The sequence below is a fragment of the Rhinatrema bivittatum genome, chromosome 18 (assembly GCF_901001135.1).
Source record: "Rhinatrema bivittatum chromosome 18, aRhiBiv1.1, whole genome shotgun sequence".
NCBI lineage: Eukaryota > Metazoa > Chordata > Amphibia > Gymnophiona > Rhinatrematidae > Rhinatrema > Rhinatrema bivittatum.
Genome location: NC_042632.1, coordinates 29,637,872 through 29,662,559, shown reverse-complemented (window position 1 = coordinate 29,662,559; position 24,688 = coordinate 29,637,872). Strand labels below are relative to the sequence as shown.

At 40.2% G+C, this 24,688-nt stretch overlaps 1 protein-coding gene across 4 annotated transcripts in view; it reads left to right on the top strand.

Moving 5' to 3' along the window:
* Positions 1 to 24,688, top strand: part of DIAPH1 (diaphanous related formin 1) — a 295,385-nt gene that overhangs the window by 65,523 nt on the left and 205,174 nt on the right. For 3 of the 4 annotated variants that reach the window (XM_029583290.1, XM_029583289.1, XM_029583288.1), the window contains exons 2-3: positions 22,279 to 22,305; positions 23,857 to 24,012. In XM_029583290.1, the coding sequence (XP_029439150.1) occupies positions 22,279 to 22,305; positions 23,857 to 24,012 (183 nt within the window). The remainder of the gene's footprint in view (positions 1 to 22,278; positions 22,306 to 23,856; positions 24,013 to 24,688) is intronic. The other variant, XM_029583291.1, reaches the window with a different exon arrangement.

Sequence of the window (24,688 nt, the reverse complement as noted above, 5' to 3'; positions counted from 1 at the left end):
AATTAAAATGTGTTTTTCTATTGTCTAACCTAAATCTCCTTTGCTAAAATTTAAGCCTATTTAAAAAAAAAAAAAGAAAAAAAAGTCTAATGGTGCTAGTGATGAAAGAACAAATGTGAATTGATGAGTTTGTTTTTTGAGCTTTTTCACATAGGCCCAGATATACTATTTTTCTCCATAGGCACAAAATGAGAAAAACCTTTTAGTACGTGTGACATAGGAAAGTGGGATCTCAGTGCTGTGATACAATTTACTTGCAAAAGTAGGAGGAGCCTTTGTCTTGTGTTATACATTTGCTATGGATGCCACAGTATAGCATGAACAAACAAAACTAGAAGTGGATATGCAGGTAGAAATCTAGATGTACTAAGATTGTTTTCCATTTTGTCTCTATGGAAAAATTAGTTCAATTGGATTTGAAAAACTGTATTAAAAGAATTTGATGAATTCACAATAAATCATGAACAATAAGATGGGAAGAGAGGAAAGTATGGGATAACAGTCAAAGCTATCTGTGCAGGATAATTGCAGTCAATTTGAACCATAAATTATACTATGAAAGTAAAACTTTCTTTCATTTCATGAGTATATGGTAACATAAGCAAAGAATACTATAAGTGGAGAAAAACTTTCATTTCAAATAAACATATAGTCACTTAACCCTATAGACATGTATTTTTCATATTAAATTTGTAATGGATTATTGTTTAGTGCTTTTGAAAGTGAGGGATCATGACTGTAGCTATGGTTAGTTTCATCCATTGTATTTGCACACTTTTCCCATAGAACTTCACTGCACCATACTGTTGCCCTAGAGCAGTACCTGAATACTTTGAAGTGGCTGAAAGGCAGAATATAAATCAAATAAGATTGTGTTTCCCAACCAGTGTGCCTTTTCACTTGATCAGGTGTGCAATGGAAAAGTCACCACTGCCTGGTGTTTAGATCCAGGCCAGAGATATGGACTCTGCCTTCAACACGTCACAGCAACGAAAAACACCTGCAGTGACGCTTAAATGTGTGGGAGCTCCTTTCCAAGAACATGTGTAATCATGCATGCTGTTCCTTCCTAGCTACAGCCTGTGCCCCAGAATGTGGTAATAAGCAGCACACAGGGATAGCTGAACCCTGCTTTATGCAGTGTGCACCTTGTACAATGCACCTTTTCTTCTCCCTCTTGAGCTGCCTCCTTTGAGTCCCTCCAACCTCTGTGTTATCCTCAGGCTGAGTGAGGTGGGGACACTGCGTGCTGAGCACTGGATGTGACTCAGTCTGAGTGTTGAAACAGCAGCAGAGGAGTTACAGAAGCCAAAGTAACAACTGAGGCAGCTGCCTGCATCATGCAGATTTCTTTCTTCTCCTGCACTTGTATGTAGAGGGAGCTGATGCGTTTTGATGGGTTCTCTGCCTCTTCTTGCCCTTTGTTTTAAAATTTGGAAGAGACTAGTGGGGCTTTCAGTACTTCTGTATATATATATTTTTTTTTTTTGGCCGTATGAGTGCTCTCCATGTCTGCATTGCCTGCTGCTTGGAGGGTAGTGTATCACACATTATTTTTGTTAATGTAAGTGTGCCTTGGGCTTGAAAAGATTGGGAAACACTGCCCTAGAAATCACTGCTAGTTCCCTTTTTCATTTGACCTTAATAGAGAAAATTGGCTATTGTAATGTTTGTTGTAATACTATACATTGGTCACTCACATGTGAGCAAAGTCCTGTGCACCAAAGAAGTTGGCTGAGGCTATTGCTTCTCTCTCCTCTTGATCATTTATCTTTCTGAACATCATCTTGATCCATAAAATCTGGAAGCTGAAGTATGAAAAAAATGTAATCATCATAGTTAAAAATAAAAACAAAGTATTGAACTTAAGTATCTTCTTTATTAACAGTAAATGACCCTTAAGATATTGACATTGGAAAATGATATAAGGGGGCTGGCTTAGTAGCAAATGCTGCTTACTTGGTGGTGGTAGTTGTGAGGGGAATGTATCCAAATGGCTCCGTTTTTTGTACATACCTGTAATGACAGGATAAGCTAGGATATGTTGGAAATGATCTCAGTCTCTCAAGACCTGGGTTTGAACCTGATCTTCGTGCCCTAGTCCACTTGGGGCTGAGGTTGTTGCAGTCAAAGCCCCTGTTGAGAGAATCCAGCTATTGCTGGGGACATCTATGTGGCTGGAGCTAGGGTCCATGCAGGTTGTAGAAGGAGCTGTGTCGTGTGGCTCCTGGAAATATTCCACATAATTGCATCTGAATCAGTTTGACTTCCACCCATTTCACAGTAGTGAGACATTGCTGTTAAGCTGCAGCACTTTTCATTGTAGCTTTGACCCAGGTGTGGTTGGTTTATTTTAGTGCTCCTGGATGTCATAGCCACATTTGATACTTTGAACCATGCAGTTCTGCTATCCTGTCTGAAAGACCTTGAGATAACTTAAGTTTTGAAGTATTTGTCTAATCGGTTCCAACAGGTTAGGATTAGGCCTACAATGTCCTCATGATCATTAATATTGACTGTTGTGCTCCAAGGCTCAGCTCTTTCATCCATCTTATTCAGTCTTCTCTCTCTGTGCAGAGTGTTGGAAGATCTGAGAATTGACTTCCATCTGTATGTGGATGATCAACTTTTTGGCCCAATTTTTGGATCTTTAGGTGATGCCTTGGATTTAGTAGTAAAGTGATTAACTGCAATAAAGGAATGGATGACGGCAAATAAACTCTGCCTAAATTTTGGGAAAATAGATTTGTTTTATGCTAAGAAAGGTAATTCTGCCTGATGTCACACTGGTTTTCAGCTATGAAGATTGGGTCATTCCTGTTTTCTCAACTGTCTGTAATTTGTGAGTTTTGTTGTATCCTGAACTGACTCAGCATTCCCAGATTTAATCGGTGATTGTCATTCTTCAAAGTACATATTTTATGTAGTTTGAAACAATATTTACAATATAATTTTTGCCCAGAACCGCGGTCTCTTGTGCTGTCGATACTTGACTATTGTAATTCATTTTATATTGGACTTTCAATGACCATTGAAAGCTTCACAAGCAGCTCAATATGCGGCAGCACGTATTTTGACAGACAGTATTAGAGATTGTGGCATCACTGCTAAGGTGTCTACACTGGCTGCCAGTTGTGTGGAGGATTCTAATTCAGAATGCCTTTGTATGACAACACCCCTGTCTTCTTTGGATCAATCTTGAAGATTTATATAATCTGTCTGTTGGTATCAGCTGACCAGACCCTTTTAGTTATGCCATCTGTGCGACATCTGGCCCCCAATCTTGGAACTTTCCTAATCAGTTAAGGTGCAGAGTCTTGAGGAGCTTTAGGAAGTTGGTAAAATCTTTTGTTCAAGCATTTGAGGAAGCTGTCAATGTGCATGTATGCAACATAATTTTTGGTTTGGAATAAGGTAGTAGAAAACATTTATCAAATAAGTTACATAAATCAGTTCATAAGAAACAAGGCTGGATTGACAGATGGATTATATAATCTGTATGGAATATGTTCCCTGCCTAGAATGATAGATAGATGCCGGTATTAGTATTATTATTTTTTTTAAATAAACAAAGGCTCATGATGTTGCCAAATAGAAACCGATACTAATAGAGCTGGATGCCCAAAGGAACAGGAAGAAACTGCTGGCTCAAAAAATACAGTATTAAAAAGGGAAAAAAAGGAAAACTATATTAGGAAAGTAGAGTTTTGAAACTGAATGAAATTAGATTTCTTGTGCCTCTTGGTTATGGTTTCATTAGCAAACCTGTTGCTTAGCAGAATCCAGTGCCAACCTATCTGTTTCTCATTCATTAGCTCTGTATTTCTTTTTGGATCTTATCTGAAGACACAGCTTGTCTTGGAATAAAACTAGTTTCTCTCTCCCTCTATTCTTATGGCTTTAATACATTAAATAGACACTGACTTTTTGAATATTTACCTTGTTGCTTGTATTGTATTTTACTGTATTTAATTCTGGACATGGTATGTTGCAGAAAATAACTATTGTCTTTTGAATAAAATGTTCTTTCATGTTTTATGCAAGCTGTTCACTTGGCTCCAAAATCTATTTCTCTTATGCTGCTATGCATGTGTAATTCTAGCCTTTTCCCTTTTCCTCCCTACCTTCTTTCATTGAACAGGAAAAGTGTGTTTCATTTTTGTTGCTTTCCTGCCCTCTGCAGGAGACAGGTGCTCATGACTAGTGAAAAAGAAACTGGAAATTGTCTGGATCCTAGAAAGAGAATAAAGAATATAAGAAATGCTTTAGTGGGTCAGACCAATGGTCCATGAAGCCCAGCATCTTGTCTCCAACAATGGTTAACCCAGGTCAATTGGAAGTAAAACCCAGCAGATCCTACTAGGGAGATCCATCCCCTGTTCACTACCGTAGTAAGATGTGGCATTTCAAAAGCTAGGGATGTGCAGCTAAATTATTTACAGGTCAATTGAATAAAATCTGTCTTTGAGAATATAAAATATGCTGTACTGGGTCAGACCAAGGGTCCATCAAGCCCAGTATCCTTTTTCCAACAGGGTCCAATCCAAGCACAAGTACCTGGCAAGTACCCAAACATTAAATAGATCCCAAGATACTAACACTGGAACAAGCATTGGGTATTCCTTATTGATTTATAAAAGTTTATAGACTTCTCCTCTAGAAACTTATCCAAACCTTTTTTTAACCCCAGCCTTGCCAACTGCCTTAACCACATCCACTGGCAATGAATTCCAAAGCTTAATTGTGCCTTGAGTGAGAGAGCATTTCCTCCTATTTGTTTTAAATGTGCTACTTGCTAACTTCATGGAGTGCCCCCTAGGCTTTCTATTATCTGAGAGTAAATAACACATTCACTTTTGCCCATTCTAGTTCTTTCATGATTTTGTAGACCTCTGTCATATCCCCCCTCAATCATCTCTTCTCCAAGCTGATCAACCATAACTTCTTTATCCTTTCTTCATAGGAAAATCCGTTATCATTTTGGTCACACTTCTCTGTACTTTCTCCATGCAACTATATCTTTTTTGAGATGTGGTGACCAGAAATGCACACGGTATTCAAGGTGCGGTCTCACCATGGAGCGATACAGAGGCATTATGACATCCACTGTTTTATTTGCCATTCCCTTCCTAATAATTCCTAACATTGTTTTTTTGACTGCCACAGCACGCTGAGGCATGTCAATGTATTCACTATGATGCCTAGATCTCTTTCCTGGAGGTAGCTCCTAATATGGGATCTAACATTGTGTAACTACAGCAAGGGTTATTTTTCCCTATGTGCATCACCTTGCACTTGTCCACATTAAATTTCATCTGCCATTTGGATGCCCAATCTTCCAGTTTCACAAGGTACTCCTGCAATTTATCACAATCTGCTTGTGATTTAACTATTCTGAATAATTGTCATCTGCAAATTTGATCACCTCACTTGTCATACCTCTTTCCAGATCATTTATAAATATAATAAAAAAGCAACAGTCCAAGTACAGATCCCTGAGGCACTTCACTGTTTACCCTTTTTAACTGTTTAATCCTACTCTGTTTCCTGTCTTTTAACCAATTTACAGTCCACAAAAAGTCATCACCTCCTATCACATTACCTTAGTTTTCCTAGAAGCCTTTCATGAGGGACTTTGTCAAATGCCTTCTGAAAATCCAATTTCTTATCCTACTGCTAGACCAGTTACTCTTGGGTATTTTCCCTTTCCATTTCTGGTGGAGATAGACACCACACTTCCTCAATTTTACATGTGACGTCAGGTCCATCATAAGAGGGGTGTGGTTGTAAGGATTCAGTAATTCTCTGTCTCCATCAGAGGTGGATCAACGGAGTGTCTTCCTATCTGTGTGTCTGCCCGGCTCCTGGAATTGTAGACCTGCTAAAAAAAAAAAAAAAATCGTTATGGATCTCCTCATTGAGTCCCTCGGGCAGTACTCCCAGCTTCCTGTGGTGGTATGATGTGGCAGCCATTGTAGGGGGTTCCTCCTTTCTAAGGGGAGACCAGGAAACAGGTGCGGTCCTTCCCCAGGGGGAAAAGTATGAGGTGAGAGGCTTTGGATCGAGTATGAAGACAGGCTGTGCAGCTCTTGAGCAGAAGGTAGTGCCGGAGGCAGCAGCTTGGGTGACGTTTCATGTAGTATTAAGATAATGCTGCGCGCACACACAGTAAGTTTAAGAAGAAAAAAAAAGTCAGACTGCATGGGGTTCCCCCCCCTCTTCTTTTCCAGATAAAATGCTGAGAGGCAGAAGGTGCCTGGAATGTGGGTCCAAGTGGATGCCTACTGTGGCTGGATCTATCTGTCCCCCTCTTTAAAGGTAACCTAGGGAGACCAGACCACATTTTATAGTCTCCTCCCCATACAGAGGAGCGTCTAGGAACTCCCAGTTCTCCAGGGGGAAGAGGTTGAGTTAGTCAGGCAGCTTTACCTAGAGATCGTATAGGCCTGAGCTTTCCCTTGAGACCTCCCCTGGAACAAGACAGCCCATTAGGTCAGAAGGGAAGCTTGCTGGCCCCTCCCAGGGAAGCTTTTCCATGGAATTTATTCTTTTAATGCACCAGGCTTTTGAAGCTATGCAAGACAACCAGGAACCAGGTATGTTCCTCTGCTTCAGAGAAAGGACTCCCACATAAGAGGTTCAGAACAGTCCTAGGGGCGTCAGTACAGCCAAGTCTCCTACTCAGGAGCCCTATAAGTGATTTTTAGGGATTTTCAGATTCAGCTCACTCTGGCATGGAAGTTTGGCTTTCGGATAGCAAAGAAAATTCAACAGTGGTCCACTTGTTCCGAAAGGAGAAGTTAGCCATTTTGATGTCTGATATTCTAGCTGAGCTCAAAATTTCCGAAACTTACAGAAGAGGCAAGTCGAAGGAGATCTTATTTTTCAAGGCTTGCATAAACCTTCAAAGACCTCTTTGCCTCGCCCTGAAAGAAATGATGATGGCCGAATGGGAGAACCCTCAGGGAATCCTTAGAGGGACCAAAACTCTAGGGAAACTATATCCCTTACCTCTAGAGACAAAAGAATCTCTTCTGAGAGTCTCTAAGGTAGATGCCTCAGTATCAGCTGTAGTCCATATGACCAGTATCCCAGTGGAAGGGGGAACAGCACTTAAAGATTACCAGGACAAAAAGACTGAATCCATTCTAAAGCAGGGTTTTTCCACAAATGCAATGACCTTACAAGCCTCTATATGTAGGGGTTATGTGGCCCACACAGTTTTAAGATGGGTGCAACAGCTACCAGAGTCTACTGATATAGAGTCTGGGCTAGCCTTTTTGGCAGATGCCCTTTACAATCTCCTTAGAATTTCTGCTCTGGTGACTGCTTTAGATGTGGTAGCAAGAAGGTTTCTATGGCTTCAAAACTGGCCAGCTGTTGAAACATCTAAATCTTGTTTAGGGAAACTTCCTTTTCATGGAGCCTGTTATTTGGAGAAGAATTGGATAAACTCGAAGAGTTTGGGGGAGGCCAAGCCTCAGAGACTACACAAAGGTAGTCCATGATGCAATCTCAGAAACCTGAGACGTCAAAGGCTGAGGGACTATCAAAGATACAGGCTCAGTAACCTTGGATCTCAGATCTTCCTAAAGCCCTTTTGGGGAGTCAAGAGATAAAGGAACGAGTTTGTCACTGGGAACGTAAGCACCAGTCGAGTTCCCAGTGACAAATCAAGAAGAGGTCCTTCTGCAGCTAATTCCATAGGTGTTCACCTTCACTGGTTTTACTCAGTGTGGACCCACATCACTTCAGACCAGTGGGCCCTAGAGGTCTTTCGAGAAGGTTGTGCCCCTGAGCTAATAAAAGCAGTCCCTCAAATCTTTGTTGTATCCCCTTGCTCCCCAGCAAAGAGAGAAGCAATAGAGGCCACCTTAAAGAAACTGCAGGCCTTACAGGCAGTGGTTCCAGTAACTATACAAGAACAGAGCACAGGAGTGCATTCCATTTATTTCATCATTCCCAAAAAAGATGGCTCCTTTCATCCTATACTAGACCTCAAGGGTGTCAACCGGTGCCTCAAAGTTCCACATTTCCGTATGGAGTCACTTCGCTTAGTAGTCGCCTCTGTAATGAAAGGAGAATTACTCTCCTCTCTAGATCTAACAGAAGCTTATTTTCGCATCCTAAGGGACTCACCAGAGACTGCTGCACTTTTATATTTATTGAAAATTGTGAATCGCTTACCACTTAAAAAAATAGGTCTAATGTTAATATAAAGTAAAAATATACATTTACATTTTATATCCTGGGGCATCATTTTCAGTTTCAAGCTCTTCCCTTTGGAATTGCAACAGCCCTGAGAACGTTCACCAAGATCATGGTTGTAGCAGCGGCACCACACAAACAAGGGATATTAGACCATCCTTACCTGGATGATTGGCTAATTGCAGCAGTTAAGTTGCGTTGTGAATTTCTTAGTCTCCTATCTCCTACCCAGTCCCTGGAGTTCCTAGGGGCAGTATTCGATACAAGAGAGGGAAGAGTTTATTTAACCCCCAAAAAATGGTGAAGTTAATCTCCCATGTTCAGAACTTTAGAATGCAATGATACCCCAGAATATGAGATTATCTTCATCTGTTAGCCTTCTTGGCAGCAACAATAGATATTGTTCCCTGGACCAAGGTTCACATTCACCATTGCAGGAGGCTCTCCTGTCCAAATGGTCCCCCACATTAGAACATAAGAACATGCCATACTGGGTCAGACCAAGGGTCCATCAAGCCCAGCTGTTTCCAACAGTGGCCAATCCAGGCCATAATTACCTGGCAAGTACTCAAAAACTAAGTTAATCCCATGCTACTGTGGCTATTCTCTAAGTCAACTTAATTAATAGCAGGTAATGGACTTTTCCTCCAAGATCTTATCCAATCCTTTTTTAAACACAGCTACATTAACTGTACTAACCACATCCTCTAGCAACAAATTCCAGAGTTTAATTGTGCGTTGAGTGAAAAAGAACTTTCTCAGATTAGTTTTAAATATGCCACATGCTAACTTCAAGGAGTGCCCCCTTGTCTTTCTATTATCCGAAAGAATAAATAACTGATTCAAATTAACCCGTTCTAGACCTCTCGTGATTTTAAAAACCTCTATCATATCCCCCCTCAGCCGCCTCTTTTCCAAGCTGAAAAGTCCTAACCTTGTTAGTCTTTCCTCATAGGAGAGCTGTTCCATTCGCTTTATCATTTTGGTTCCCCTTCTCTGTACTTTCGCCATCGCAACTATATCTTTTTTGAGATGCAGTGACCAAAATTGTACACAGTATTCAAGGTGCGGTCTCACCATGGAGCGAAACAAAGGCGGCATGACATTTTCCGTTTTATTCACCATTCCCTTTCTAATAATTCCCAACATTGTTTGCTTTTTTGACTGCCGCAGCACACTGAACCAACGATTTCAATGTGTTATCCACTATGACGCCTAGATCTTTCTTGGGTAGTAGCACCTAATATGGAACCTAACATTGTGTAACTATAGCATGGGTTATTTTTCCCTTTATGCATCACCTTGCACTTATCCACATTGGGCATCCAAATGGCAGATGAAGTTTAATTTTCCAGTCTCAGAAGGTCTTCCCGCAATTTATCACAATCTGCTTGTGATTTAACTACTCTGAACAATTTTGTATCATCTGCATATTTGATTATCTCACTCGTAGTATTTCTTTCCAGATCATTTATAAATATATTAAAGTACAGGTCCCAATACAGCTCCCTGAGGCACTCCACTGCCCACTCCCTTCCACTGAGAAAATTGTCCATTTAATCCTAGTCTGTTTCTTGTCTTTTAGCCAGTTTGTAATCCACGAAAGGACATCGCCACCTATCCCATGACTTTTTACTTTTCCTAGAAGCATCTCATGAGGAACTTTATCAAATGCCTTTTGAAAATCCAAGTACACTACATCTACCGGTTCACCTTTATCCACATGTTTATTAACTCCTTCAAAAAAGTGAAGCAGATTTGTGAGGCAAAACTTGCCTTGGGTAAAGCCATGCTGACTTTGTTCCATTAAACCATGTTTTTCTATATGTTCTGTGATTTTGATATTTAGAGCACTTTCCACTATTTTTTCTGGCACTGAAGTCAGGCTAACCGGCCTGTAGTTTCCCGGATTGCCTCTGGAGCCCATTTTAAATATTGGGGTTACATTAGCCACCCTCCAGTCTTCAGGTACAATGGATAATTTTAATGATAGGTTACAAATTTTTACTAATAGGTCTGAAATTTCATGTATTATTTCCTTCAGAACCCTAGGGTGTATACCATCTGGTCCAGGTGATTTACTGCTCTTCAGTTTGTCAATCAGACCTACCACATCTTCTAGGTTCACCGTGATTTGGTTCAGTCCATCTGAATCATCATCCATGAAAACCTTCTTCGATACAGGTATCTCCCCAACATCCTCTACAGTAAACATTGAAGCAAAAAAATAATATAATCTTTCCGCAATGGCCTTATCTTCTCTAATTGCCCCTTTAACCCCTCGATCATCTAACAGTCCAACTGACTCCCTCACAGGCTTTCTGCTTCGAATATATTTTAAAGTTTACTGTGAGTTTTTGCCTCTACGGCCAACTTCTTTTCAAATTCTCTCTTAGCATGTCTTATTAAATAAACATACACAGGCTTACGGTGACTCCAACATCGCTCTAAGCTTCAACAGCAAGAGGAAATGTGGAAAAAAGGATTCACACTCACAAAGAGGGGAGTAGCTGGCTTGTTACGGCGGTTACTACCCCAAATCAAATAAGCCTGATACTTCACTTTCAATGCATATACAGCAAAGTTCTCTGATTCAACGGCAGGGGAGAAGAAAAACTGATACTTCACACATCCAGCAGAGCTCTCTGCTTCAACGGCAGGGGAGAAGAAAAGAGGGTTCGCACTCACAAAGCGGGGAGTAGCTGGCTTGTTACGGCGGTTACTACCCCAAACCAAATGTGCCTGATACTTCACTTTCGATGCACATCCAGCATGGCTCTCTGCTTCAACGGCATGGGAGAAGACTTATACGTCACGCATATCCAGCATAGCTCCCTGCTTCAACGGCAGGGGAGAAGAAAAACAACCAATAAGGGCTAATAACATAGTCTGGGTAAAACAAATAAGCATGGGTGCAGCTTGCTTATTGCGGCGGCTACTACCCCTAACGAATCAAGCTAGATATTTCACTTGGATGCAGCTCCATCACTGCTCTCTACATTAAAGGTGGGGGTGGAAGGGAAATAGAACCAAGAGCTAAGAGAAACAGATAAGTATGAGAGAAAATATGTGTGAAGCTTGCTGGGCAGACTAGATGGGCCATTTGGTCTTCTTCTGCCGTCATTTCTATGTTATCAATGTCTTACATTTAACTTGCCAACATTTATGCATTATCCTATTTTCTTCTGTTGGATTCTTCTTCCAATTTTTGAATGAAGATCTTTTGGCTAAAATAGCTTGTTTCACCTCCCCTTTTAACCATGCCGGTGATCATTTTGCCTTCTTTCCACTTTTCTTAATGTGTGGAATACATCTGGACTGTGCTTCTAGGATGGTATTTTTTAACAATGACCCCCGCCTCTTGCACACTTTTTTCCTTTGTAGCTGCTCCTTTCAGTTTTTTTCTAACAATTTTTCTCATTTTATCAAAGTTTCTCTTTTGAAAGTTTAGCACGAGAGCCGTGGATTTGCTTGCTGTCCCTCTTCCAGTCATTAATTCAAATTTGATCATATTATGATCACTATTGCCAAGTGGCCCCACCACCGTTACCTCTCTCACCAAATCCTGTGCTCCACTGAGAATTAGATCTAAAATTGCTCCCTCTCTTGTTGGTTCCTGAACCAATTGCTCCATAAAGCTGTCATTTATTCCATCCAGGAACTTATCTCTCTAGCATGTCCCGATGATACATTTACCCAGTCAGTATTGGGGTAATTGAAATCTACAATATATTCGTACAATTAGTCCAGTATACAACGAACAATACAGAATATGTCAAACAATCACGTATTGAAAAGGTTTTTAACTTTCAGTGTGTCAATTTCTTAATTTTTATTTAATTTTTATGTGGGACCATCATAACACCCGCAGTTTGCAAGTAAAGATACTTGTGTTTTCAATCGCTGCGGGTCATTTTTAATCATCGGTCCATAACCTCAATGTCCTTTTTTTTTTTTTTTAAATTCTTTATTAAATTTTTTCATTTCACTTACACAGTTAAATGAAATCAGGGATAACCTGTAATCACATCATACACTTCAAGTTCAATGTTTACAATGTATGCAGTTTTAAAAATTACAAACATAGGATATCAAATAATACATTTTTCCAGATAATAAATTTACCCTTCATTATTATTAGGTTAAATATATTGATGTGGTTACATTCAACATAAGAGAAAAATGAGACTGCTTAATTGAGTAGTAGATAACTTAAACGTGGAGATATTTATAGGAATACTTTCTCAAAAAAAGCTTAACATAGTAGAACAGCTGGCTATACTAAATATATCTGGATGTTTACTCACTTGAAGGAATAATACTGGGAGATGGATCTATAGTTATGGGAGATATTACACTATTTAAAATAGGTGAAGAAACCATTGGTTGCTGTGCATTAATAAATTGCTGCATTTGTTCTACCTGTTGGAAGACATAAGTATGCTCCCCTTTTTTAAGTTCGCATCTACAAGGGTAGCGCAGCACAAAAGTATAACCTAAAGAGGTAATTTGAGTTCTAAGGGCTAGAAATTCTCTGCGCCTGGTTCTAGTAACCAGCGCCAAATCCGTATAAATTTTGACCGTTTGACCATAGAAATTTACAGGAAACTTTTGAAAATATCTTTTCATTACTCTACCAATATCTTGAGAAAATATAAAAGAAACAACCAAGGTATTTCTGTGGATAACATCCTGGTTGGAATCCTCAAGAAAGTTGGTTAAATTAGTAGGAATTGGTGATTTTTTTTTATTTTTTATTAGAAAATAGCAGGTATTTATTGCTGGGTTTTCTTCTTCCGAAAAAGATAATGATTCTTTAAGAAATCTCTTTAAGGTGATATACGGAAGTTCACTCAGTACTTGAGGAAAATTAGTTAACCTAACATTTAAATGACGAACCTGATTTTCCAAGGATTCCAACCTACGGGAACATTGCATTTGTTCTTTAATCACACAGACATTTAGTTTTTGTAATGAATGGATGTTATCTTCATTAACCTTAAGCTTCTGAGAAGTCAAATCACCCTGAGTTTGAACTGCAACCAGTTTATTTTGGAAATCTACAGAGATTGTATCCATCTTTTGTTCAAGTCTAGATACAACTAGATTCAAACCAGAAACCGCTTTCCATATTGTCTCTAGTGTTATCTTTTCCGGCCTTATTAACTGATTACTGTGATCTACTAAGTTTGAGGAGCCTGGGCCCTCTTGCTCAGTTGTCTGCCCCATCGTAGAGGTGGACAGTTGTGCTTCACCATTCTCCTCATTCCTTTCAGCTGGTGGGAGTCTACCATTCGGATTCAGGGATGCTTCATCTCTGGAGAAAGGCACATTTCCACCTTGTGACGCTCCAAGAGACTCATTAGCTTCCTGTTTTTCCAGCTGCGTCAGGAATCTATTTATCTCTAGTTGGGTCATGGAAGAACCTGAGGGTATAGAGGGAAATACCCTGATCTTCCCTTTCCTTTTAGGCGGCATTTAATTCGAAAAGGAGACCTGAACACTATGTCGCTTATCTACTCAATTTTTTGTGGGAGAGGATAGAAAAAGCCAAAATTTCTGACAAACATTCAAACGATTCGAACGAAGTCGAACAAAGTCTGCGCGCCGCGGGGGGCGCGTTTATATAGTTCTTCCGGCGCCTCTCCCGGGACAATGTCCTTTTTATTTACAGCAATAATTTTTTCTTTCTTTGTATTATTTTTCTTATTTTTTCTTTTTTTTTTTAATTTATGAATTTTCAAATCCAGTGCAAGAATTTTAACAAATATCTTGTCAAACGAAATACAGGTCATTTACATCGCATATAAATTCAAAATGTTAACATTATAGTCAATGAAGACTCACATTTAGCAAAACATCATCCTCAGTAAATGGCCCTTCTAACTACAGAAAAGTTTTGATCCGTTACTTAAAGAAAAGAAAAAAGAGCCCAAATTTCTAGGAAATAAACACTACTTATCCTAGTACATGGAACTCTATTATTCCTTAATCACCTAACTCTTCTTACAGAGGAGGTTTATTAACTGTTCTGGGTATAGAAAGGAATATTCCTTTCCCCCTAGTTTAATTGCACACCTGCAAGGATATTTTAGGAGGAAGAAACCTCCTTTTCTTCTACTTATTTTTTTAATCCCAAAAACTTTTTTCTACGTAATTGAGTATTTTTTTCCAAATCGGGGTAGATCCAAATTTTCTGACCAAAAAAATTTTTCGATCTGTTTCGAAAGAATAATTTTAAAACATTATCCTTGTCCGTAATGAACGCAAATTGAACTAATAAAGTACATCTATCTCTAATATCTAGCTCTTCTTGAGACTTCTGTAATAAATCTGATATATTTAAAGAAGACTCCACAATTTGTTCTATCTGCTCTTTTCTTTTTTTTAACCCGACATAGGAGGCTCTAACTACTACAGGGATGGCTTGTTCCGGTATTTTAAGGATTTTGATGACATATGTTTTAAACAATTCAATTGGACTTAAGTAATCAGAAACAGGAAAATTTGTTATCCTTAAATTCAATGCCCTCACTGTATTCTCCAGCGATTCTATCTTTCTTTGGTATAATAATTCATTTTTCATCTGAATCTCCTGAACACTCTCCACCTGTTTCAATCGGATATCTAAATTACCTATTTTTTCCTGTTGTTCTTGGATCTTTTTACTATTCTCCTTCAAAGATATATTCGTCTGTCTTACTTCACCTGTCAGATTTACAATAAGGGTGTCAATCTTTACCATATAATTCCAAAGGGAATCTAATGTTACTGTATTAGGTTTCATTACTTTTACTTTAACTGAATCTAAAGAATCAGCCACATTTCCAATAGGCATCTTAGGAGTGCTAGAGTCTCTGGGTTCTATTTGAGATCTTCTTCCCCCAGCAGTTTCCAGACCTTTTTCCATCTGAGGAGATTCCTCCAAATTACCACTCATTTCTGATTCTTCTGCTTGCAGGTTTGTTATAATTCCAGTTCCACTTTCCTCTATTTGGTTATCTCCAGGCTCTACTGGGGGAAGAATCCCCTTATAGCCAGGAGGAGATGGCACGTCAGGTGCCCCCGGACTTAGAGATATTTCAGAGGCCTGGTGTGGGAGGTTTGGCTCTAAACCATCCCGCACAGCGGCCTGTACCTCAGGGGTCATTTGAGAGGTTTCCAACCAATCTGCTACCAGTCTTTGTCCAGGTAATGGGGCATTATTAGAGACAAGGCGTAATCGTGCCTTCCTCTTAGTGTGAGGCATAATAATAATAGGAAACAATAACCTGGACACTTCTGGACGTAGATGGGATCTTGTACTTTTTATCTTTAATAATGGATCTCTTGAAGAGAGATATGGGCAGATATCCTTAAAAAGATTGTTAAGAAAATATCACTTACAGTTCCGAAGTTTCCAGGCTACTCAGGCAAAGCCAGGCTAAGCCAGACAAAACCGCGCGCACGGCGCGCCTGGTGTCGGCTGCGCACCGCTGTCAGCAGCGATTTTATAGTCCCGCCTCCGGTTCTGGTTCGGGGCAGCCGGGCTGACAGACTCCACCTCTGTCAGGGCTCTAAAGTCTCCTCTTTACCCCCGGTTCAGGCAGGAAGTCTTAGGTAAGTGTAGCAAAAGGGCTCTCACCCGATATCTCTCTCCTCTTATTTTTTCTTAAAGATGTGGGGACAGTACTTCCCCTTTGGCGCTGCTGCGCTTTGGAGATCCAAAGATTTTAATGTCAGTCCAGTCCGACGTGTCCACGTTTCGCAGGGCTGCTGCTTCAAGGACTATGATGGACAGTATTCTCCGTGCAATATTTATCAAAAGAAGTATGTTTCTTAAATCCACATAGCTTTTCAGGATGTTTGGTCCAGGTTACTTTCACTCTTAAGAGATTTAAATTCAAATAATTTACCACACATACCCTTAAGATTATACTGCACATCCCTAGGGTTTCTTGAATGCATTGAGATCGCGACTTACCAAGCCTTGCCGCCATTTTGTCTTGTCAGCATCTGAACGGAGAGACCGAGACTGTTTATGTGTAAATTTACATACTTCACCTGTGTGTTGTGGCACCTGTGTGTTAATGTGGCGTGATGAGATGACGCTCACATGAAGTGAATCCACTCAATCTCTTTATTAAGCCCGTGCGGGGCCATTGATTGAAGTTGAAAAATCCACTTTTGTTCACTTTGACAAAGACGTTTAATTCTGTCCCCTCTTCTCCAATGTGCTGGTATGATTTCTAAAGAGCAGAAGCGCCATCAAAAGGGAAGTACCGTTCCACATCTTTTATAGAAAAAATAAAAAAAAATAATACAAAGAGAAAAAATAATACAAAGAGAAAAAATTATTGCTGTAAATAAAAAGGTAATTGAAATCTCCCATTATTACCGCACTACCAATTTGGTTAGCTTCCCTAATTTCTCTTGGCATTTCACTGTCCGTCTCATCTTGACCAGGTGGATGGTAGTATACTCCTATCACTATAGGCTTCCCCAACACACAAGGGATTTCTACCCATAAAGTTCGATTGTGCATTTAGTCTCATGCAGGATGTTAATCTTGTTGGACTCTGTGCCATCCCGGACATAAAGCACCACACCACCTCCCAGGTGCTCATCTCTGTGATTGCGATATAATTTGTACCCCGGTATAGCACTGCCCCATTGGTTATACTCCTTCTACCATGTCTCTGAGATGCCAATTAAGTCTGTCATCATTCACTGCTACACAAACAATAGATGCCAGGTAATGTCCGTTAAGATGCTTTATTTGGAGACTTGTATGTCTAATAAAATGCCCGACTCAGGCCGAGTTTCGCCCCCCTCTTGGGGGCTGCCTCAGGGGCTCAATAAATAGATAATGATTATCACTAAAAAACGCAAGACATACATGACTTACAAAAACAGAAAATTAAATAAAAACTTAAAAGGTAACAAGTAGATAGAACAGTGTGTACAACATTTAAAATGAAACATACAAATTGAACATCATGATTGATGCAAATGTGACTCATAATTAAGTCCAGGATGTGATCACATTATAAAATAGATGGTTTTATATATATATATATATATATATATATGATCTGGAAAACTGTGAACTGTATAAAAATTGTATATGTATTATCAAATCATAAGAACATGCCATACTGGGTCAGACCAAGGGTCCATCAAGCCCAGCATCCTGTTTCCAACAGTGGCCAATCCAGGCCATAAGAACCTGGCAAGTACCCAAAAACGAAGTCTATTCCATATAACCATTGCTAATGGCAATGGCTATTCTCTAAGTGAACTTAATAGCAGGAAATGGACTTCTCCTCCAAGAACTTATCCAATCCTTTTTTAAACACAGCTATACTAACTGCACGAACCACATTCTCTGGCAACAAATTCCAGAGTTTAATTGTGCGTTGAGTAAAAAAGAACTTTCTCCGATTAGTTTTAAATGTGCCCCATGCTAACTTCATGGAGTGCCCCCTAGTCTTTCTACTATCCGAAAGAGTAAATAACCGATTCACATCTACCCGTTCTAGACCTCTCATGATTTTAAACACCTCTATCATATCCCCCTTCAGTCGTCTCTTCTCCAAGCTGAAAAGTCCTAACCTCTTTAGTCTTTCCTCATAGGGGAGTTGTTCCATTCCCCTTATCATTTTGGTAGCCCTTCTCTGTACCTTCTCCATCGCAATTATATCTTTTTTGAGATGCGGCGACCAGAATTGTACACAGTATTCAAGGTGTGGTCTCACCATGGAGCGATACAGAGGCATTATGATATTTTCCGTTTTATTCACCATTCCTTTTCTAATAATTCCCAACATTGTTTGCTTTTTTGACTGCCGCAGCACACTGTACCGACGATTTCATGATTATAAGACTGTGAAGTGTGTAAAAAATCTTCCGTGCAATAAACTAAAAAATTGTGAATAAATAAATTAAAGAAAATGAAAGTTAAAAAATATTAAAATAAAAAATGACCAAAAATAATTATTATGACATGGTCTCCCTATTTTTGAATACATGCCAAAACCATAGAAATTGCTACTAATGGAACAATGAATACTTACAAAATCTTTATATCACAATACTAAAAAATGGGTATAGGGAAGTGATGTGCTTGAAAAGGAAATGGTGTAAATGGAGGTGTAAGGTAAATTATGAATTGATCGATCAGTCAATACGTAATAACGATTGAAAAACTAAATTGTTGTTTTTACTATAACTACTATCACGAAATAAAACTGATGCTTACTTGAATTGATGAAACAGTAATTTAAAAGGTCTCCTGCAAGGCATAATTGGAAGTTTTTTGGAGACAAGTTTTCAACAATTATATTATCAATCTACCTTATAAATGGCCTGTGACCGACGGCCCGCAAATGCGCAGTAGAGACCAGCTCTACCGCGCATGTGCGGGCGAGCACGTCGCTCTGAGGCAGCTTCAGAAAGAAAAAAAAATGGCGGCGTCCAGTGGCAGCAGCGGCGGTACCGGCAGCGGGCGGCGACGGCGGTAGCGAGCGGCGGCGACGGCGGTAGCGGGCGGTAGCGAGGGAGAAGAGAGAGAGAGAGAGGGAGGGACGGACTGAGTGGGAGGGAGGGACGGACTGAGTGGGGAGGGAGGGACGGAGAGAGAGAGTGGGAGGGAGTGACTGAGTGGGAGGGAGTGACTGAGTGGGAGGGATTGAGTGAGGGGGAGGGATTGAGTGAGGGGGAGGGACTGAGTGAGAGGGAGGGAGTGGGACTGAGTGAGAGGGAGAGGGGGGACTGAGGGAGGGAGTGGGACTGGGAGAGAGAGGGAGGGAGTGGGACTGGGAGAGAGAGGGAGGGAGTGGGACTGAGGGAGAGTGAGTGGGACTGAGGGAGAGTGAGTGGGACTGAGGGAGAGTGAGTGGGACTGAGGGAGTGACTGAGTGGGAGGGAGGGATTGAGTGAGGGGGAGGGACTGAGGGAGAGGACGGAGGGAGTGGGGACTGAGTGAGAGTGAGTGGGACTGAGTGAGTGAGAGGGAGGGAGAGAGGGGGGAGGGAGTGAGTGAGACTGAGTGGGAGGGAGGGACTGAGTGATAGGAGGGGGAGGAGTGGGTGAGGGAGGGGGTGGTGAAGAGTGAGGGGAGAGGGAAAGAGGGGGAGGTGAGAGACAGAGGGATGTAGCCCGTTTTAACGGGCTTAACGGCTTGTTATATTATATAACGTTATATTGTCATTGTAATTGTTGAAATGTGAACCGAAGTGATTAGTAACATTGTTACCTGAACTGCGGTATATAAAACTGTTAAATAAATAAGTTTTGTCAATGCGCTAATGTGCGCGCTGGGGCTGACTGGCACTCACGGCTGTGAGTATATAAACTAAAAAATACAAAGGAGATCACAACAGGACAACAACTATTAAACGGGGGAAATAATAAGATGGCTACAAGGAAGGTTACCAGATCAAATAAAAAAAGAGAAACTGAACAATGAAAGTGACAAAAATCGTGGAAAATTATATTGAATGAAACTGGAATGAAACAGAAAAATTAGCACTAATCACACAAGGCTACTCAAAAAAAAAGGGTACGTATTAAGATTAATGCAAAGTAAACTACCGGGTCAGAAAATGATGTGAATGGGATTAATAGTAAAGACTGACAGAAATTGCATAAAGCTACTCACAAGACCATGAAAAAATATATTAAAAGGAAGTGGACTCACTCGGGAAACTGGCTATAATCGCACCGGGTTACTCAAACAAATTTATATAATTATTTTAAATAGAAACCAACTTGTAAGAGAAAAGTGAAAACAGCAAAGCTTATATTTAATGAACCTAACACAATCGGGCTATGAGCGATGTGAAGTTGAACTTACTCTTAAAGCTGTACCAAGCGGCGCGACAGTCTCCTTCTTAACAGAATGAAAAAAGTGAACTGAGCGGTCTCAAGTTCTGCTAGCTTCAAGAAAGGATTCCACTAGAATGTCCTGTAGATTTAAATGAGATTTGCCGTTTGATGTGAGCAGATGGCCCTAGATCCTTTCCTTCTGCTGCACACAAACTGAATACTTTCTGTATCTCTCTGAGTCTGGTCTCAAAACCAGATCAGTAAGGGTTCGCCTACATGCAATTGGTGCTTATCACCAGTAGGTAAACAGTGAGCTCATCTCTGTATAGCCTTTTTTTTTTTTTTTTGTCCGATTCACGCGGGGTCTGTTTTTCATTTGAAGCCTCCCTCTGTATCTTATGACCTCTATGTGGACCCAACTTTTGAAAGCTCCCCTCGAGTCTCCTGTAACCTGAAGTATCTGACCTGGAAGATCATGTTTTTGGTAGTGGTCACTTTTGGTGGTCACTTTAGCATGCTTGGTCAGTGAGGTTCAGGCTGTAGAAAGCTATCCACCTTATACCAGGTTTCATCATGATAGGGTGGTTCTGCACACCCATCCTTCCTAAGGTGGCATCAGACTTCCATCTTTACCAGACATTTGTTCTATCAGCATTATTTCCCAGGCCATATGACCATCAAGGTTAACGAGCATAGCACAGTTTGGACTGTAAAAGTGTCTTGGCATTGTACCTGGAGCAGACTGAAGCCCAGAGAAAGTCCACTTAGCTTTTTGTTTCTTTTGGCTAGCAGATGGCATTTCCTTCTATTATGCTTAGGCAGGATTGAATCTGGTGGGCCATGTCGAGACTCACTTTGTCCAAACCATGGCAGCATCAGTGGCTACCTGTGATCAGGCCCCATGGAGGAGATCTGCAAAGCTGTGGTGTGGAGTTCTCTCCACACATTCACATCTCACTACTGTTTGTATAGGGATGGCAGTAGGTTTGGCCAGTCTGTCCTGCAGAATTTGAGGTTTAGAACCAAACTCCTTTCTGTTAAAGGGTCTATTTTTGTTCCAGACTGCTTCCCATAGGATAAGTATGTATTGGAAAAAAGGCTTGTTACCAACAAAAATACTGTCGTGCTGATTGGAACTTTTGTAGTTATCCCCTCCCCCCCCCCCCCCCCTCCACATTTGGAGCAATCTGTAGTTGAGGATTCTCCACGTATGAGTACTGCCATCCTGCTTGTCCTCTGAGAAAGAAAGCAGAATTTCTTAATGAAACTGGTGTTCTCAGAGGACAGCAGGATGTTTGCCCTCACAAAACCCAATTGGCTTCAGCTTTCATTGCTAAGATACAAGACTGAAAAGACCACTATGTGAAGGAATGGAATATTAGTGAAGCATAGTTGAAGTTCTAAAAATTTTCACACACAAGTTCTGTTGGGCTCCATTAGATGTTGTTGCCCATGAGTGAGGACTGACATTCTGCTGTCCTTGGAGAACACCTCTTACAGGTAAGAAACTCTGCTTTACTCTTCCTTTTTGTGACATACTACATTGATGGGATCACCTGCCCAATCTTCTGCTGGATCGCTCTTTTCTTTTACCCCAAGTTCAAATAATTTTAAATACCTGCTCTCCCACTTTCTACGTTTCCTGGGATGCATATTTTTTTTCTTAATACAATAAGGATGTTTTATGCAACTCTCAGCTTGGGAGTGTCCCCACTTGTGTGACTGCATTTAGTTCTGTTTATTCACAGGGAGAGCAAACTGTGCTTGCCTTTAATAGATGGCAGGAGAAATCAGCCTCACAGAATTGAAGCTCAGTTAGGAAAAGACTGAGGAGACTATGGCGAGGCTGGTATGTGGGAGCTCCCGCGCATGCTCAGACTTTTTTGTTTTCTGAGCTCTGCGAGATTTTGGCCATACCAATGCCATAAGATGATACTCACTTGTGCAGCTGATTTGTCCTGCTATCTAATAACATCTCTTTGGGAAAGCAAATTTTCTTACCTCTGTCTGTGGTGCCCATAATCCATTAGATATGGGAAATAATGGAAAATGTGTCTGTTTTTATATTGCTTCTCTTCCAGTTTGGTTGTAGGTGTTGTATTCCTCTTTAATCTTTGTGATTTTTCTTTTGTTCAGTCTGATTTTGTGGGTGTTCTGGGATCTTTGTCATCTTTTTATGTTTGGTTTTACAATTAATCATGGTGTCCTAGTGATTTCTTGTTCGCTCTTTCTTTCCCCCTTCTGTTTATGTTGGTCTCGCAGACTTTGAAGCGGCTCATGGCAGATGAGGTAAGGGTTTTTCTTTTCATTTCTGTTTGCTTTTACTTACATTGCTTGAACTTATTTTATTACTGAAAGCCATAACACTTTGCTTAAATGTTGTTATATCCTAAATTAACCACTTAATCATATGATCATATTATAGTTATCCACCTCTGATGTAACAGACTTCATTTTGTGGCTGTGCTATTTGCATGTACTTTATCACTGACCCTGGAGGATTCTGGCACATTCTTTCCTGTTGCACAGCATTCTTGGCTTAATCTGGTTATTGTGCTGTTAATATTTACAATCTATTAATATTGTAATTAATTGTTAAATGAATGCTTCTTTCAATTATTAATGGCCATGAAAACTGTGCATTAGAGTATTTCTGTTCTTACTGTTAAGGGTTGTGTATAAGGCAATTCAAGCATCACATGGTCGTGGGTAGAAACTGAAGCTCCAAAATGCTAAATTGTTCCTCCTCCAACACCCTCTTGTAATAACACTGACTTGTGTGTGATATTCTTAAAGAAACTCGTAGGTGAAGTGATGAAGATATTGATTTATATATTTATCTTGTACAGTATTTTTTTTTCTAGCTTTTGGTCATTGTAACCTTAGCCTCTGACTGCTGCTTTGTTGTATGTTGCTCTTTTCGACTGGACTCTGAACTCCATACTAGCTTTTAGGTTGAGATAAAATTATTTGAGGTTGAGATTAAATGACATGTTGGTGTAAGCTATTGATTTCTAAAGTTTTGAATTGTGAACTTTGACAAAATGAAGTTTAGAATACAGAATCTGATGTACTGTCAAGAGCATAGGTGCTTTGCAACATGTTTTAATACAAGTCTGTCTAACTTCATCTCTTGAGCTGAACCAGTTTTAAAGGCCCTAGAAACTTGCTTCTGCTTTCTGTAGTCTAAGCCTTTGCTAACCTAATTAGATATCTAATGATAATATGGTATCCATAATAATGAAGGCTTATCAGTAGAGGTGGTGGATGTCTGTATTGTAGCAGAATTCAGAATGTATGGAACAAAGTGGTAGTAGTAAGTTTGAGAGGTTGGGTGAAAGACATGGGTGGGTTGGGAGTGGGTCTTATGTGTTGCATTAATGCATGTTCATCTTCCTAGAATGGTAAAGACCAAAAAGGGAAGCCAACAAATGTGGCTGATTTGTATAGACAATAGTAACTTACAGTTTTACTATGTGCATAGAATCCTTAATTGATTACCATTTGTATCTCTAGTTGATGGTACTGCTGTAAAAAGCAAAAAAAAAAACAATTTTGGGTACTCTCTTAATATGATAGTAACTGCTAGCCGAGTGCTTTGACAATAGAAAAGCCATGGTTGGATAAAGCTGTAGCAGGGATGCTTTTCTGCTCTTTGACATAATAAATGGATAATTATGTAGAGTTAGGGTAGGCTTTTTGTGTGCCTTACTTTTTATCAGGTTTGTCCAAAAAAAATTTAAAATTTAAGTGTACGTAATTTATAAGGTGGCAAAAAAGGCATTATAGTTGACATGAAAAAAAGTAAACAGTATACAATTCTATCTGTCTCTATTTCAGCTGGAGCGCTTCACCAGTATGAGGATAAAGAAAGAGAAAGAAAAGCCTTATGCATCGCACAGGAACTCTGCTACCTACGCTGAGATACCAAGTCCTTCGCTTACACTGCAGGATCTCTCAGATGATACTGTGCTGGAACTATTTGAACAGATGCTGGTATGTTTTACTTCTCGCTGATAATCCCAATAAGAAATGAACATTAACTATCTGAGAAGGGCATGAGGGAGAATTTGGCAGGTGACATTCCAGCTTTAAAAGATCATGGAACAATTATAGGGGTAGGGAGGAGGGTTTGGTGTGGATGCTGCTGATGGTATTCAATGCTAGCATCTCTTCTTGTTTGTTGATGGGGTTGCTTTTGTTTTTAACTTGTTATGGTCTGGTCTTTGTTTTAACTTGTATTGTGCTCAGAGGACAAGCAGGATGGCAGTCCTCATACATGGGTGACATCATCCTATGGAGCCTGGCACCGAAAGCTTATGTCAAATTTTCTAGAACTTTGACTGAGCCTTGGTAAGCATGCTCACACATGCAATATACCACACGTCCATGCAGGGTCCTCTCAGTCTCTTCTTTTCCACAGAGCCTTGTGTCTCGTAATCGGGTGAGCCTCGATTTTTTTTCTAACTTTTAAAGTGCTTTTCTCACAATTGTTTTTCGCGTTTTTACTTGTGCTGTCAACGCGGGCTCCCCCCATCACCACCCCCGGTTCTCCAGTTAGCCTCCTAGATAGGTTTTCTATGTTTTTGGATAAGTTTATTTTAGTTGTCAATCACCCAGGGCAGCATTGTGCTCAGTGGCTATTGACTGCTGCCATCGATTTTGATCTCGT